This window comes from Aplosporella prunicola, assembly GCF_010093885.1.
Source record: "Aplosporella prunicola CBS 121167 unplaced genomic scaffold K452scaffold_8, whole genome shotgun sequence".
Lineage (NCBI taxonomy): Eukaryota > Fungi > Ascomycota > Dothideomycetes > Botryosphaeriales > Aplosporellaceae > Aplosporella > Aplosporella prunicola.
In genome coordinates this window covers 637,194-653,117 of record NW_022983536.1, presented here as the reverse complement: position 1 = coordinate 653,117, position 15,924 = coordinate 637,194, and the positions used below count along the sequence as shown (strand labels likewise).

Below are 15,924 nucleotides of genomic sequence, written 5' to 3'. Positions count from 1 at the left end.
GAGAATGCGGAACCAGAAGACAGAGCAGCGACCCCGAGACTGCGGTCTCGAACACCCAACAGTCTCAATTATCGCTAACCTAGTCGTCAACATGTTTACCTCACTGGGCCAGGCGCCCACCCCGACCCGCGAGCAATTCCTCGACAGCCTGGTGATAGTCAACCCGAAGGACATTCCCTCCGAGCAGGACACCTGCCCGATCTGCTGTACTGAATACGAAGTTGATCCCAATAGCCCGGTGCGCGCCTCGACCTGCCCGCACTTTTTCCACAGGGAGTGCGTGAATGGCTGGGTGTATAACGGAAACGGGAACACGTGCCCTATGTGCCGGCAGCGCTGGTGCAAGAAGGAAGTCTCGGACGAGTCCGTAATTGACGACGACGAGTCGGACACGGAGACGGATGACACTATTGCGGCCTTCACCGAGATCATCGGCCGCTTCAACCCCTACGCCGACCTCAACAACTCCGCCGATGTTCAGCAGATTTACGCGATCCTCGACGAGCTGTATGCCCTCACCTCCCGCCCTAATTGGACGGAAGAGCTGCACGCCGCCTTCGACGCGTTTGTGGACGGCGTGCGATTCACGCTCGACAACTTCCGCAGCGGAGACCGGCTCTCAGAGATCATGCAGTTCGTTCTAGCCGACGAAGTCCCTGGACGTGACCCCCGGAGCCAGGGATACCCGCGCCCCGCACCCGACGCTGCAGACCTGCCCCAAGGCCGCCGCACGCTGCCCGTGTCTGAGGACTTCCCGGCGGCGCGCGACACGCGCTTCTACCCCTTCGAGCCCGCCCTCGAGGACATGGGCCAAGATGACGTTACCCGCAATTTACGCGTCTGGGAGCTCTCCGTCGTGCCCGACACCATGAGCGAGTGGATCACTATCCGTGCCGACGGCTTTGACCTGAGCTTCGCTAGCCTGGTGAACGAGTGGCTGTACCGCCAGGGCCGGTGGCCCAACGCTGAATCTACCCTGCTGCGGAGTATGCACGACTACTTGGTCCAGTGGGCGTGGATGCATGACGGACAGGTCTGGCAGATCGGCCAGATCCATGACGTGTTTATGGGACTCGCTGAACGGGTCTTTGTCAACTGTGGGTACACTCGTACTGACATGGATGCAGAGATGAGGATAGACGGCGTGCCTATGAGCATTTTCTCCATCTTCAAGGGGCTTATGTTTGATGCCTTTGGCGCTATGTTGTGCTTCCGGCTGGTGCGCGAGATCGAAGTGTTCGGACATCTGCTCCCTGGTCCTGCGTACGAGAAGCGATATGGTATCTGGGGCGAAGTTGAAGACGGGGTTTGGACGAGGCTCGAGTAAGTGTCTTTGACCCGGAGTTGACAACCATATGCTTGCAGAAATCTTGATATTTGAGTATATGCCATATATTTGCGACCTTCTGGTAAGGTAAGTGGGCTACTGGATAGCCTAGAGATAGTTAGCAATGATATTCACAACCACCCTAAAACCCTACGAAATACCCCGCCATGTAAGTTCAAGTGATTACCAATTCTCTGATTGTATTGAAGCTATCATTGATTATCGAATGAGTCATTTCTAATACTAAATGTAACATAGGAAAACGCCGTAGAAGGCCGTGAAGATTTACAAAATTCAGACCATCAGGACCGCGAGCACCGCACCTACAACCGTGCTGAACAACTTGAAGTCCAAAACATCGACAGTGCGCTCGGCAGATGACGACTTTGTGGCTGAGGCGGAGGCTACACGTTGGTCAGTGATTGCAACATACATATCATCCAATGGAATACGAAACTTACCGGAAGTGCGACTAGATTGTCCACCTCTAGTCGTAGAGGTCGCCATCTTAGATGAAGACTTGGCACCGCTGCCACTCGCCGTGGAAGACACCGAACCGCTGCTCTTCCCCTTGGAAGCAGATCCAGACGCAGATCCAGACGCAGATCCAGATGCAGACTTAGATGCAGACCCAGTCGCAGATCCTTTACCACTTGATTGTCCGGCGGATTGAGACTTACTTTGTGAAGCGGTAGGCTGGGAGGCTGTTTGGTGAGCCTTAGCGGACCCCGAAGTGGCTGGGTGAGAGGCACCAGATTGACTTCCTGCCGATTGAGAAGCGCCAGGCTGGGATGCAGCAGGCTGGGAGGCACCCGATCGAGTCTGCGAGGCACCGGGCGGAGTTTGAGAAGCTCCTGGCTGAGAGGCACCCGGTTGCGATCCAGCGGGTTGGGAGGCAGCTCCAGACTTCGAGGCAGCAGGCTGAGACGCACCTGGTTGCGAAGGACCCGGTTGAGATGCAGCAGGTTGAGATGCGCCTGGCTGGGTCTGAGAGGCTCCGGGCTGTGAGACACCCGGTTGAGAGGCGCCGGGTTGAGACACTGCAGGTTGTGAAGCTCCAGGTTGGGAGGCAGAAGCACCGGGCTGCGACGAACACGGCGAAGAAGTAGCAGGTTGAGATGCACCAGGCTGAGAAGCACCAGGCTTAGAAGCACCAGGATGAGAAGCAGCAGGCTGAGAGGCACTGGACTGTGATGCGGCAGGCTGAGATGCACCAGGCTGCGAGACAGCAGGTTGAGACACCGCGGGCTGTGAAGCTCCAGGTTGGGAAGCAGAAGCACCGGGCTGCGAAGGACACGGCGAAGAAGTAGCGGGCTGAGATGCACCAGGCTGCGACGCACCTGGATGTGAGGCAGCAGGCTGTGAAGCACCTGGTTGAGAAGCAGCCGGTTGCGATGCGGCAGGCTGAGATGCAGCGGGCTGAGACGCACCGGGTTGAGAAGCAACAGACTTCGAAGCTCCTGGTTGCGATGCAGCAGGTTGAGATGCAGCAGGTTGTGAAGCACCGGGTTGAGAAGCGGCAGGCTGCGATGCAGCAGGCTGTGAGGCATCCGGCTGAGAAGCTGCAGGATGCGAAGCAGCCGGTTGAGATTCGACAGGTTGCGAAGCCCCGGGTTGAGAAGCTGCAGGATGGGATGCGCCTGGTTGCGAGGCTGCGGGGTGGGATGCACCAGGCTGAGACGCCGCCGGCTGCGACCCGACAGGTTGGGATGCTGCAGGCTGAGATCCGGCAGGCTGAGACCCTGCAGGCTTGGACGCAGCAGGCTGTGACGCGCCAGGCTGAGGGGCAGCCGGTTGAGAGTGCTGCGGGGTCGGAGAAGCAGCCGTCGCAGGCGGCTGGCTCTGCTGGATGCCGGGTTGAGAATCACCAGCGGACTTGGTAGGTGGAGGAGCGACCACAACAGGCGTCTGTCCACTGCTGCAGGTGGGGCAAGGAGACGTGACGGTTGTCTGCTTTGTGACAACCGAGGCCCCAGCTGAATGCGCAGGCTGGCCGGCAGAGCTCTGTCCGATCACATTGCTTGTCTGAGCGGAAGTGGCAGGCTTGCCAGGAGAGCTTTGAGCGTGAGACGGGGCAGGCTGTCCAACAGAGGTCTTACCTTGCACACCACTGGACGGAGCAGAGTGTTGAGGTTGGCCAGCAGAACTCTGGACCGCAGAGGTAGCCGGTTTTACGTGAGAGCTTTGGGCTGGCGTGCTCCCGGGCTGTCCAACAGAGCTCTGGCCTTGCACCCCACTGGACGGAGCAGAGTGCTGAGGCTGGCCAGCAGAACTCTGGATTGCAGAGGTAGCGGGCTTCCCAGGTGAGCTCTGAGCAGGGCTAGTAGCAGGCTTTCCAGGCGAGCTCTGCGCCGGAGAAGTAGCCGGACGACCAGGTGAGCTCTGAGCAGGCGTCGCAACTAAGCTCTGCCCAACGACATTACTCGAAGGAGCCGAATGTACAGATTGGGCACCCGAGCTCTGCGCAGGCGCGCTATGGTCCGGCACCCTACTAGACGCAGCCGAAGGCGAGGGTAGGGCAGGCGAGCTCTGTTTCTGCGAAGTAGCGGGTCTGCCCGGCGAGCTCTGCACGGGTGTGACAATGCTCGAGGGGCTGGGGGTCGCAAGCACGATCGTGGTATGTCCGCTTATACAGCTGGAGCAGGGGACCGTGATCGTTGTGTGCTGGGTGACGGACTTGACCGACTTGACGGGAGCGGGCGTGCTGTTGACGCCCTGCACTCCTGAGGAGGCGGGCCGGCTGACAGAGCTTTGGACCTGGATGACAGAGCTGTGGATTTGAACGACAGAGCTCTGAGCCGGAGAAGAGGCTGGACGGCCCGGCGAGCTCTGCACCGGCGTAGCATGAGGAGTCGAAGCCGTAACAACGACCGTAGTCTGGCCACCAATGCAGCTGGAGCAAGCCACGGTGATCGTAGTGTGCTGCGTGACGGCAACGGGCGGACGCACCGAGCTCTGCCCCTGAACACCGGAGCTCGGCCTGGGCGAGCTGGCGCTGCTCCTAGTCAGGGTCCGCGCCGTCGTCAGTGTGATCGGGGTGCCGATGGTCTTGATGATGGTGCTCTCGCGGCTGGATTGGATGCCGATCACGCTTGAAGTGGCGTCTTGCGTCTTGGTGGACTTGGACGTGACGGTTCTTGTGCCGCTTGGGGTGCCGCCGCCTGGAGTGGATGGATGGACGGTCTTGGTCGTGGGTTCGCAGGTGGGACAGGGGAGAGTCGTGTAGATGATTGACGTGGCGACCGTGGTCGTCGTGCCTCCAATGCAGCTCGGGCATGGCAGTGTCTTGGTTTCTGTCGTGGTGAGATGGACGGTAGAGAACCCGCCTTGGATGCCAGAAGACCGGGACACTTGAGGTGTCGAAATATGGGGAGTAGCGTACGAAGCCTAGAAGGAAGAAACAGATCAGCACGTGGCTCTGAAAAGCCGAGAAGTAGTACTTACCCAATGACTAGACGAGACCGGAGGGGTCGAAAACCGAATAGGCATTGGCGAAGAGGGAACGATCGAAGAATGAACCGGCCAACGCGTACTAGCAACATTGCTAATAGACGGAGTTCCAGCGCCAGACGTGCGCGCCTTACAGCTCAGGCAAACGGGAATCGAGAACTGGATGATGCCACAGAGCCCCGATTCATCGGTCGGCACAAACGTGGCCGTGCCGGCATGGACCTGCATCGTCTGCGTCTGGCAAGCCGGACAGCTCGGTGGAGCAAGGTACTCGCCGCTGGATGCCAGAACAGGAACGATCTGGCACGCCGCGCAGAACTTGGCGTAGTAGACAGGCGAGCCCTCGGGATGCCAGAAGTTGATCTCGGAGTTCTTGAATTGGTCAAGCACTGAGTGCGGAATTGCCGCTTCAGCGGGTTGGTATGTCCCGTTGTTGAGGGAAACCGCAAGGCCCCCCGCTGACCGTTTCTTCAAGGACTGGTCCTTGCCGTCCTGATCAGTTGATCTGACATAGTGGTGGTTGTTGATCACCTTGATGATGTGCCGTCTCCGATCTTCCAAAGCGGCGCTGCCGAGTATGGAGCTTGTTGCGCCCGGAGTAGTGAGCGGTCCGTTATAGACAATCTGACACGAACTGGTTGGGTACGGTATTGTCACAGTAGCCGTTTTGAAGTCACATGTGGTTAGAGTGACCGTAACTTTAACCGACTTATGGTGGCTCGACGTGCAAGGTGTGGAAGATGGGGGAGGAGGGGGATGGTGCTTGCTCGACGAAGGAGGAGGAGGAGGGCGGTGTTTGCTCGATGAGGGAGGCGGGGGTGGCGGCCGATGCTTGCTCGAAGATGGAGGTGGAGGAGGGGGAGGCGGTGGCCTATGAGTGCTCGAAGTACAGGGCGTCGACGAAGGGGGAGGGGGCGGAGGACGATGCTTGCTCGACGAGGGAGGGGGAGGCGGCGGCGGCGGCCTGTGTTTACTCGAAGTGCAAGGAGACGACGAAGGGGGAGGAGGGGGCGGAGGACGATGTTTGCTCGACGACGGGGGAGGAGGAGGAGGAGGTGGTGGTGGTGGTGGTGGTGGTGGTGGCCGGTGGCTCTCTGACGTGCAAGGAGTGGACGAGGGAGGCGGTGGGGGGTGATGCTTGCTCGAAGAAGGAGGGGGAGGCGGCGGCCTATGCGTGCTCGAGGTACAAGGAGACGTCGTAGGAGGCGGCGGTGGGTGATGCTCGCTTGTCGAGCAAGGCGTGCTCGATGGTTTCTTCGACGGCTTCTTGGAAGTCTTTGATGGTCTAGGCCACCAGGGAATCTTCGAAGTCTTCGAAGTGCAAGGAGTCGGAGTACTCTTGGGGCACTCGGGAGTCGAGCATTCAGGAGTCGAGCTGGGGCAGCTTGGAGTCGAGGTTGTCTTCCAGGGCCGCGAGCGCATTTTCGTCTTCTTCGGCCTATGGTCGTCACGCGAAGAAGTCTTCGGCGTGCAGCTTGGGAGGGGAGTAGCATCCGCTAGTGGTGGTAATTCCTCTCCCAAGATAGCGTTCTGAGCGCCGGGTAAGGAGGCCAGTGACCCTCCGATGTTGGTTCTGAGATGACAGTTGTTGTCGTAATGAGTGACCCAGATGCAGTTTTCGGTCTCTGCGCATTTCTGAATGCATTCAGATAAAGACTCCCCAAAGCTCTTAAGGTAATCCTCGCCGGCATGGGTCACGTCGCATTCAATTCTGAAGATTTTGTTGTCGACTTTGAAAAACTGGTCTTGGGAATAGGGACATGCTGGCATGCAGGTCTGCGTCTGGCCGTAAGCATCGACTCAGTATGGCCTTTGGAGGAAAGTACACTTACGTCCGGTTCAGTTCCGCTGTCAAAAGGCGCGACAGTCGATTCTGATGCTATTAGTGACCGGTCTGTTCGTTTTCGAGCAGCACACTCACGGTCACGAGGGCGAGCAGCAGCCGGCTCGCCCAACGCTACTAGAAGCAGTGCGATGGCACCCGTCTTGAGTGCCATCCCTGCCATGGCGTCGAGAAAATGAACGTAGTGCTCCGTGAAGAACGAATTTACGGAAGCTTCGACAACGAATGGAGGTATGCGATAGAAACGTCAAAGGAGAAGGAGAGGCCACCAGTAAATAAACCGAGATCAATGATTTCTGTGAGCAGAGTGACCCCGCTCTCAATTGATATTGGCTAGGCCTCGATGGGGAACCTGGGGCCACTGTTGAGCAACTATTGAGACTGCACCATGGTGTTGCTCGAGAAGCAGAGGTTAGACTAAGGTTAGCGTGTGCAGTCAATGAGCCAGCGATGGAACCATGCGCCATTGGCATGAAGATAAAAAGATAGCGTACGGCAATGGAGCGAATCGAAAATTCATATCCACCTTCTTCCTACATTGGTTAATCTCCCAGACGTTGACTCTGGGTACTCGACGTCGTCTTCACTCTTTCAAGAACCAGACAAGTATAAACGTTCCGCGTAAGCTCTGACTTGCACCGATAACCGAGTCGTCGTTGTAAACCCAAGGCATCCATGGGTCGGACCGCGCTGGCTCCCGCAACACTACGACGGCTACCTCGCTACCGCGTTTGACCAGTGGAAGCGTCCGCGAATGAGCGCTTGGCGCCTTCAACCAGGAAGCCATGTACGCCATGCTCTTAACGTCGTCCGACTTGGGTATCATTCATACCTCATGAAGGTGGCAGACCCCACCCAGGCACGATCATTGACGCATGACTGAGGTAAGGCAGACAATGTGACTGAACTCACGGGGCCTGCTAAATTCTTATCTTGCAGGCTCTCTGTTGCTAGCGGTTCTCTATACACGGAATTCCATGGCCAGCGTTGTAGCGGGCGGTGTTTACGTCAAGAGTCGAGGTGTTTTCGCGCGCCGGTTCGGCCGGTCTAGTGGTTCAATTCCTTCATCGGCAGCTGCTAAAAATGGAACGACTGGGCTCGACGCCGGCGCTGATGGACATGCAGGTTGGGATGTCGTGGCGTTGGCGTTTGGCTCGGACATACCCAAACCCGGAGGCGGAGGCGGACCATCACTCCACGTCACGACACAGCTGCATGGCAGGACGACGCTCTGCGGGAGCAGCTCAAAGCAGCAGTTGGCAGACCACAAACAATCCTCCGGTGGACCTATCACTTGCACTCCCGACAAACGCCTTCATGCACAGTCGGACTTTTTGTTATTTGCTTTCTAGACCAGATGTCAGACGTGCTCCGCCAAATGTCTCTCGGCTCCAAGTCAGAGACCTACCTATTCTACCCTAGAGCAAAAAGAAAATCAATATTCCTTGTTCCACGTTCTGATAGAACACACGCCACCATATCAAATATTTTCCGGGACTACGGACTACCTCGTTCAGCTAGGCTATCCAATCTGCCCCCAGCACCAGCACCAGCACCAGCACCAGCACCCCCGCCCCCAAGCCTCTCACCTCCAATCCCCAAACCCTACCCCAAAGGCCCCCAAAGAGCCAAACAAAACAAACATCCTCCCTCACACCTCCCAACCTATCACCACCCCACACACCCTCAGCCAGCCAAGTCGGCACATCCTTCCCTCCCCACCTACCACCCACCAACCCACCTACCACGCACCGACCACCCCACCCCAACACAAACGACACCGACACCCGCCCATCACCGCCCATCACCAGCCCACAGCCCGCCGCCACACCCGCGCAAAAGCCAGAGCCAGCCGTGCCAGCGCCAGCGCCAAAGCCAACCCCAAAGCCAAAGCCAACAACCCAATCCACACGCGTCGCGACGCGCGTCGCCCCATCCCCTCGCTGGCACCTGCAACCTGCACCGCACATCACATCCAACCTAACCTACCTAACCTACCTACTACGTATAATGCTATTGTATTGCTCGCTCGCCAATCCTCACTAGGTAACTCACCCCCGGCGCCGGCCGCGGACGGACGCACGCGCGCACGCCGACGCCCGGGAGTGGATGGGTGCATTCGCGGGCGGGCCTGCCTCCGTGGGCGCGTTTGCGGGCGGGAAGGCGACGAGCCGGTGCCGACGAGACTGTAGGTCGACGGGAGAGAGCCTAGAGTGCGGTGCGGTGCGGTGCGCGAGCTCCGTACGCAGGTATTGTACAGTCAGTCCGTCCGTCCGTACGTCCGTACGTGCGTACGTAGGCGGTAGGCGGCAGGACCCTTGGCTTGGCATGGAGTCCGTGTGTGGCGGTGCGGTGAGGTGCGTGACTGATTGACTGTGATGAGTGCGAGGGGAGGGCCTGAGCCTGAGCCTGAGCCCAAGTGGCGCGTGCGGCCTGGCGGGCGGGTGCGCACGGCGGAGCGTCGCATCGTGCGGCCTACCGTAGGAACGACTAATGTAGCAGTACTCATAGACGTGCTTGAGCCTTGGGGTGATTGGCACATTGGCACATTGGGTTATTGGGACAGGCATAGCATAACGTGCGTGGTGCAAGTCACAAGTGAGGCAGCGAATGCGCGAGCCGAGGGACCGATTGATTGATTGCTTGACAGACTGACTGACTTGATGATGAACGACGGGTGACGGACGGGCCCAAGCGCGTCGTGTGTCTACACTATCTACAATACAAGATGGGCGGGCCCAAGCAGCGCAGGATACAAGAGTAGGGCTATACCTTACGGAAGGATGGGCGAGCCACGGCCCACGGGGCGTATGGAGAGCAGCCCAGCAGCAAGGCCAAGGCGGGCGTTTGAGCGCCTAAGCGACGAGACGAGACGGTAGGGGCGATCGCGTGGTCATGTGTGAGGCTCAAACGCTGCTTAGTTAAATGATGCTGTGTGATGTTTAATGAAGCTTGACGCTGAGGTATAACACACGCGGAGATATCAAATATTGCCAGCGCGCCTTCGGGTAGGTACCGACAATTGAAACAATGGCAATAGAAATCCTACACACACACACACACGAGAACATCAAACCTAGCAGCACGAAAAAGCGTTGACTTTTTGTTGTTGTTGTTGTTGTTGTTGGGTTTTTTTTTGTATCAGCATGCCTCCCATTTCTGACTACTACAGGGGGAATATCTAGCCATAGAATTGCATGTCCATCTCATGATTGGCGGAGGGCAGGATTGTCGGATCTAAAATAAAAACCCAGTCGACGATCCTAGCCAGCCATTCTGCACCCTCACCATCGCCATCGCCGCGTCAAACTCAGAAAGCCATTATCAGCCGTTTCGGGGATTTAGCAAAGGCGCACACAATCTAAGCGGAGCCCTCGAGGTGCTGCTTGATGGCGGCCTCGAGCGCCTTGGGGTTGGCGCCGACGACCTCGCCGACCTTCTCGCCGCCCTTGAACAGCAGGAATGTGGGCATGGCGCGGATGCCGAGCTCCTGCGCGACGTCGGGGATCTCGTCGACGTCGAGCTTGTAGAACTTGGCCGTGGGGTAGGCCTCGGAGAACCTGTGCAAGCTACGTCAGCGCGGGGTGCTCACGCACGCACGCACGCAAGGGAGGGGGACGGGACGGGGTTCCTTACTTGACGACCTGGGGAGCGATGACCTTGCAGGGGCCGCACCACGTCGCGAAGCAGTCGAGCACGACGAGCTCGGGCTCCTTGAGAGCGTTATCCCACTCGGTCTTGCTGTTGATTTGACATGTCCGTCAGCTGTCGTTCCTCCGATTTGTCATTGTTGTACCGGCGCCGCGGCGTCGCGGAAGCGGGGCAGGGCGGAACGACTCACGTCTGGAGGTTGTGGACACCCATTTTGCGGATAGAAGTGGTAAAAGTGCGAGGAGTGAAGATGGGTCTGCGGAGATTTGCGTTAAAAGCTGATGAAGCAACAGGAGTACGCAGGCGCGAGGCTGAGGTGAGTAGAGTCCGTCTGAGAGGAGCGACAAAGGAAGACATCGGGGCGCGGGCTATGTATATATGTACAAGGAGCAGACGAAGGTGCTGGGAGACGTCTCAGAAGATGCTAGATGGCGGAGGCGTGGTCGTTGCTGGAATGCTGATTACAGAGCGCCGCCGCCGCCGAGCTGGCGTCTGAAATTTCGCCGTCCGCGTTCGGTGGGAGGGGCAATTGTGCTGGGGGGGCCGGGCAGACGACGTGCTGAGGCGGGGCAACGGCACAACGAGGAGGGAATCGACTTACAGGTTTGCTAGACTGCGAAGGAAGGTCTGGAGGTGCGCAGGAGTGTTGTTGACAGTCGGAGGAGCGGGCTATTTGGGTGATTACCTATGATGCTGCCTTAGAAATCACCGAGGGCGGCCGCCGAACTAGATCGGAAGAGAGCCCCTCCCACTCACCCACTTCGCTCGTCACGTCATCCGGGGACCCTCCTGTGCTGCATAAGCTAAACTGCTGACAATAGCCAAACCACAAACCATGTGTTGACGGGCTCTCTACCTATCGCCTCACAGCCGCATACGTAATGCCGCCATGCATCCCGCTGTCGTCACTCTTCAAGGTAGAGAGCTGATCTTGTCCGATAACGCTGCCCTCCAATCGCCGCCCCGGCATTTATCGCAAAGCAAATGTAATCGTCTTTTTTGAAGTGTTCCAAAGAGAGCTCGTCGTCTGCATCATCGCAAGACGCAGCTCGTGCTTGCAAAAGAATATCAAAGGTACTAATACTACAATACAATGCGCGCGCGCACTCGCGGGTATGCGCCCTAGGCCGCGAGTGGCCATGCGTCAGGGCGGAATACCGCCCGAACAAATGTCGCATAAAATGCCAACAAGCAAATCCCCATCCGTCTCAACTCCATGCGGCGCGCCGACTCCAAGGCGAGTGCCATCGTCGCCGTCAGACCCAATGCTTTTCACCACCGGGGGAAAATAGGCCCTTACGAAGGAAACAGTGCTCAGCCCGCCAGCCGCAATCTATAGCCGCCCATCCATGAGCAATAATACTCCTGGGAAAAAGAACAAATGAGACTGAACGAACGTGCGGGAGGCGGGCTTTTAAACTTCGCCCATCCGTGGTTCTGTACAGTAACGCTCGAAAAATGAAGACGAAAGATAGAAGAAAAAAAAAAAAAAAAAAAAAAAAAAAAAAAAAAAAACAAAACAAAACGATGCCACAAAAAGTCTTTTTAAAAGAAGCCAGAATATGTGCAAATAGAGGGTCCGGATCTAGCCAGCTCGATGCCCGAAATAAACGAAGTAGAAGCAGATACGCCGAAAACGGCTTTGCAGCGGAGTGTTGTGATGCGGTGCGTGAGGAATGCCAGCCAGCCAGGCCAATGGTATGTCGATAGAGTCAGACAAAACGTGTTTGTTTGTTTTTCAGGATTCTGTGTTTGTCTTACACGGATATTGCTCCGCGAGACAGGAAATTATAAGGAAATGCAAAATGAGCGACTTCGGTCAGTGTTAGACATCTCTCGAGATGGGTAATGAGCGACAAAGCACAAAGGAGAGCAGAGAGAGCGGCATGTCCGACTTCGACGACATTTCGACTGGCTGTTGGCTGGATGGCAATCATTCACGGCACCTGCGTGTCACACAGTTACTGCAAATCTTACTCAGCTGGTGACTCGACGGGAGGCATGCTGCCTGTCCGGGTCGGGTCGAATGAGTTGCTTCTGAGAGAACCGCTTCTGCTGATGTCCAGCAACTTTGCGCTGCTGGCGCTGAAGCGTTTTACTTGGTTCTTTATGTTCACGCTCGATGCGCGCTTGATCTCGGGGCTGTCTTCTTCGCTTGGCAGATCCTGGATGGAGCCCACTTCTACCGGCGTCGCTGGCTCAACACCCTCCATTGCGTCCTCGGCACCCGCGCTAGTTGGCTCAGCCTCTGCTGCCTCCTCTGCCCAGTAGCTGAGAAGGCCTTCCTGGGATTTGGCGCGTTCCTGGCGGTGCACGACGGTGGGCCTGTGTGCGGCATCGTTGCGAAAGACGGCTTCTTCGGGTTGTTCGCTCTCCGGCGTAATCTCGGTATCCTCGGCACCAGCGTCGGCGTCGGCAGCCAGAGCATCGCTGCTTGGCTTGCGCGAGGTTGAATGCATAGGACCTTCAGGACCAGGGGTGAGGCGGCGAAAATACTCATCATCAGGGATACCAAGTTCCTCGTACGACGCGGTGAAATCTTCACGGGGCCTGCGCGTGGACGCAGAGCCGAAGCTGGTGCGCCAGTAAGCAGGGTTAGAAGCACGCTTCATTGGCTTGCCGGAGAGCCATGAGGCTTCAGAATCGACCGATGCGAGAGAGGCGGGCACGACCGCAGATGTGCGAGCACCAGGGCTGACTGGTGAATCCGTGCGGATTTTACCGGGAGTGTCATCGAGGGCGGCACCAGCGTTGGCAGCTCCGGGTTCAATGCGAAGATTTTGACCAGGACGAACGGTATTGTGGGTCGAGCCCGCAAACTCCGGCGATTGTACCCTCGAATCTGGCGGCGACAGAGGAGTCCTGTCGTGGCGCTCAGGAAGTTCCTCGCGGAACTTCGATTGCGTACGGACAGGAGTACCAGATCTCTTCCGACCGGGCTGTTGCACAAGGTGGGGAGGCAGCGGTTGCCTACCCATCGATTCACGGGAGGTGTTGGAGAAAGAGACCTCCGAAGGAGCAGTGACGGCGGTTCCTTGGTCCATTGACCTCCTCTTGAGGGCCGACGGGCGGCGCCTGAAAGCAGACCACCATCCTCCGCGTCTGCTGCTGCTGACGTCAGAGCTCCTTCTGTTGAACGAAGAGCTGCGGGTAATTGCGGATGGGTTCTCAGAGGCGGTCGGTGTAACCTCGTGGGTGAGCTCGGGCAGCTCTGACACGTTTGACGATCCTCTGGCATGTTGGTGGGCGGGCGAATGCGGCGGCGACATGTTGGGGCGGGAGTAGCGGATGGCATGCGCGTCTTCGATGACTGCATCCTCAGTTGGAGTCTGGGGGACGGGAGAATAAGACGTGCCAGCCTGACCCTCAGACGGAATCTTCGGGATATGGCTGTCAGCCGGGTAATCGAGGTAAGTGCCCGTGTTCTCTGTGCCACGCTCCACTGTACTCTCTTTGCCCTTGACAGGTTTGCCATTCTCAATAGCAAGACCCAACGCGGCGTTGAGTTCCTTGCCAGCTCTTGTGGCAGCATCGCTATCACGTGTCTGCTCTTTTTGGCGCTGCTTCTCTGCCCTCCGTTCCAGTTTGCGACGCAGACGTTCCTCGTCTGCCTGTCGTTTCCTCTCTTTCCTCCTTGCGTCGCGCTCCATCAATTCCCTCAGGGTCCCCGAGTCCATGTCATCGGCCAGGTCGTCGATGGTTTTGCTCTCCTTGAGCGTTTCCTTGCTGATGGGCGATTTCCTGCGCGAATCGGCCCTCGAGTCATTCTGGGCGCGATCGACGGGGTTTTGGTAGAAGGGGGGGCTGCCCGAGTAGCGGATGGTGGGTCGCGGGGCGAAGACGTCGAGCGAGCTGACCTTGAACGAGGCGTAGTCGGAGCCGCTGCCGCCGGAGAGCGAGGAGCGCAGCGAGTTGTTGGTGGGCAGCGACAGGTCGGAGGTCGGGCGGTCGAAGTGCCTGTGCAGGCCCTTGCGAGCCTTTTTGCTGTCGCGCCTCGTCATGGAGCCGGAGTTGTCGGCGCTGCGCTTGACGGGGACGGGAGCGCTCATCTGGCGGATTTCCTCCTCCCTGATGGGGTCTTTTCTGCTGCGTTTGGTGGACATTGTTCGCGGAGGACCATCCTCCGATCGGCGTTTCTGGAGCTTGCCTCGCTCCTTTGCCATGTACAGGCTGGTGTGGGATTGGTTTGGGAGCATGTCTGGATGGGCGGTGATGGGAGAATCGGCATGCTCTCGCGTGGTCGGTCGCAGGTGCGGGCTAGTGCCCGAGGTGAGCGTCGCAGGTAGAGGGGTTATGTCGTCGGCGCAGTGTCTGGGCTTCGCGGTCGACGAAGGACCCATGTCTCTCCCCTTATTAGTGAGGGACTGACGTGACGCAGAGCCGGTGCGATTTGTGGAGTCTCTTCTAATGCTGCGTCGTCTGGATCGCCGACTAGAACGACGGTCAAGGATGTTGGCGGTCTTGGCTTCAACGGCGACAGGACCCTCGGGGTTGAGACGAGAACGGCGGCCCTTCCGTCGCCCGAACGGCCAGACGGGCATGGCGAGGCACGAGCGTTGCAATTGAAGTGGCAAGCATACACGACGGCGGGGCGGAGATTGGTCGTAGCGGAGTGGCGCAAGTTAGGTCATGGCTCAGGCGCAAACGTGGAGGCGACTCGTGTACAAGTAGGATGGGCGAGGAGCATGCTGTGTTGCAGGCAAGGGCAGGAGGCAAGGGCAAGGGGGAAAACAGGACATGATGAGAGGTGAAAAAGGCCAAGGTCCAGCGATCGGCGTGGCGTCCTGTCTCCCAGCCAGCTGACGGCAGAGAGCATTCATCCGCACGCCGCCGCTGCCATCACCGTGACGAAGACACGAGATCTTACTTCCCACCAACCTTGAATAACCGCCCGGAACGATCGCCGCCGCCAACCCTTCAAATCGTCCTCCCTCGTGCCCGGTACGGGAGGGTGGAGCGACGACAACGTGGGCTGCCCGCTGCTTTCGGCCATGTCGACCCCGGTACCGTGTTTGCTGCAATGTACCTGTAGCTGGTATTTTTGGCCCGTCGTATGTAGCAGGGCGCAAAAAAGCACGCCCGCCAATCAGCCCAGGAGTCCCTGGTGCGAGGAGCTTGGGTCCAAATCTCGCGGCCCCACTGCGCGAGTCTGGGCTCCGGCCGACCCTGATTGACCAGGCCCCTGTTTGTCATGGCGCTGCATCATCCGAAGCGCCCTCTGAAAGGGTCCATGGCCGTTTGCATATGGGACAACAACACCAAAATCGTCGGCCACGTAGATATCACACCGCCCGCCCCAGTCCCGGCTACCCGCTATTGCTCTCCTGCTGTGCTGCACGAGGCACTCGTGGGTTCCATTAGTTATATTCTCACCATGTAACGCCGACGGTGCATAGGGACCTAACTTTTCATCCATGCTGTGTTGCCTCGCTCGGGATCGCTGTTGGCGTTGCACATGGCTGACCCGCACGTGACACTGCCGCTTCCGGCTTAGTGCTAGGTAGGTACTTTCCTTCCACTCTTCCATCTGCACCCCGCCTGCCGTTACACCATCTCCCACCGGAAATAGTGCCGGCTGAAGAACACCCAGCTCCTGCATGTCCCGCTGTACTCGAAGTCATGGCCGACAAGGCAGCACTCGAAGCTCTTGTCA

At 58.1% G+C, this 15,924-nt stretch overlaps 7 protein-coding genes across 7 annotated transcripts; 2 read left to right on the top strand and 5 right to left on the bottom strand.

Moving 5' to 3' along the window:
* Positions 1–91: 91 nt before the first annotated feature.
* K452DRAFT_307152 (uncharacterized protein) lies at positions 92–1,327 on the top strand (the record flags this gene model as incomplete). Its single annotated transcript, XM_033543044.1, has 1 exon — positions 92–1,327. One exon carries the CDS (start codon positions 92–94, stop codon positions 1,325–1,327), a length of 1,236 nt encoding a protein of 411 aa, XP_033399495.1.
* A 14-nt stretch (positions 1,328–1,341) lies between these two features.
* K452DRAFT_162302 (uncharacterized protein) lies at positions 1,342–3,092 on the bottom strand. The gene has a single exon (XM_033535683.1). The coding sequence runs from the start codon at positions 2,875–2,877 to the stop codon at positions 1,732–1,734; it is 1,146 nt and encodes a 381-aa protein (XP_033399494.1). The 5' UTR covers positions 2,878–3,092; the 3' UTR covers positions 1,342–1,731.
* A 1,485-nt stretch (positions 3,093–4,577) lies between these two features.
* Positions 4,578–6,993, bottom strand: K452DRAFT_162291 (uncharacterized protein). The gene is made up of 3 exons (XM_033535682.1): positions 6,699–6,993; positions 6,610–6,650; positions 4,578–6,553 (listed from the first exon to the last, which is right to left on the bottom strand). The coding sequence occupies exons 1-3, from the start codon at positions 6,781–6,783 to the stop codon at positions 4,733–4,735; spliced, it is 1,947 nt and encodes a 648-aa protein (XP_033399493.1). The 5' UTR covers positions 6,784–6,993; the 3' UTR covers positions 4,578–4,732.
* A 604-nt stretch (positions 6,994–7,597) lies between these two features.
* Positions 7,598–8,638, top strand: K452DRAFT_346390 (uncharacterized protein). Its single transcript, XM_033545470.1, has one exon. The coding sequence runs from the start codon at positions 7,978–7,980 to the stop codon at positions 8,602–8,604; it is 627 nt and encodes a 208-aa protein (XP_033399492.1). The 5' UTR covers positions 7,598–7,977; the 3' UTR covers positions 8,605–8,638.
* K452DRAFT_162274 (uncharacterized protein) lies at positions 8,639–9,233 on the bottom strand. Its single transcript, XM_033535681.1, has one exon. It carries the CDS (start codon positions 9,188–9,190, stop codon positions 8,672–8,674), a length of 519 nt encoding a protein of 172 aa, XP_033399491.1. The 5' UTR covers positions 9,191–9,233; the 3' UTR covers positions 8,639–8,671.
* A 588-nt stretch (positions 9,234–9,821) lies between these two features.
* K452DRAFT_285818 (uncharacterized protein) lies at positions 9,822–10,915 on the bottom strand. The gene is made up of 3 exons (XM_033540170.1): positions 10,462–10,915; positions 10,257–10,361; positions 9,822–10,180 (listed from the first exon to the last, which is right to left on the bottom strand). Exons 1-3 carry the CDS (start codon positions 10,626–10,628, stop codon positions 9,982–9,984), a joined length of 471 nt encoding a protein of 156 aa, XP_033399490.1. The 5' UTR covers positions 10,629–10,915; the 3' UTR covers positions 9,822–9,981.
* Positions 10,916–11,798: 883 nt separating this feature from the next.
* Positions 11,799–14,926, bottom strand: K452DRAFT_285817 (uncharacterized protein). Its single transcript, XM_033540169.1, has one exon. The coding sequence runs from the start codon at positions 14,810–14,812 to the stop codon at positions 12,245–12,247; it is 2,568 nt and encodes an 855-aa protein (XP_033399489.1). The 5' UTR covers positions 14,813–14,926; the 3' UTR covers positions 11,799–12,244.
* Positions 14,927–15,924: the final 998 nt, after the last annotated feature.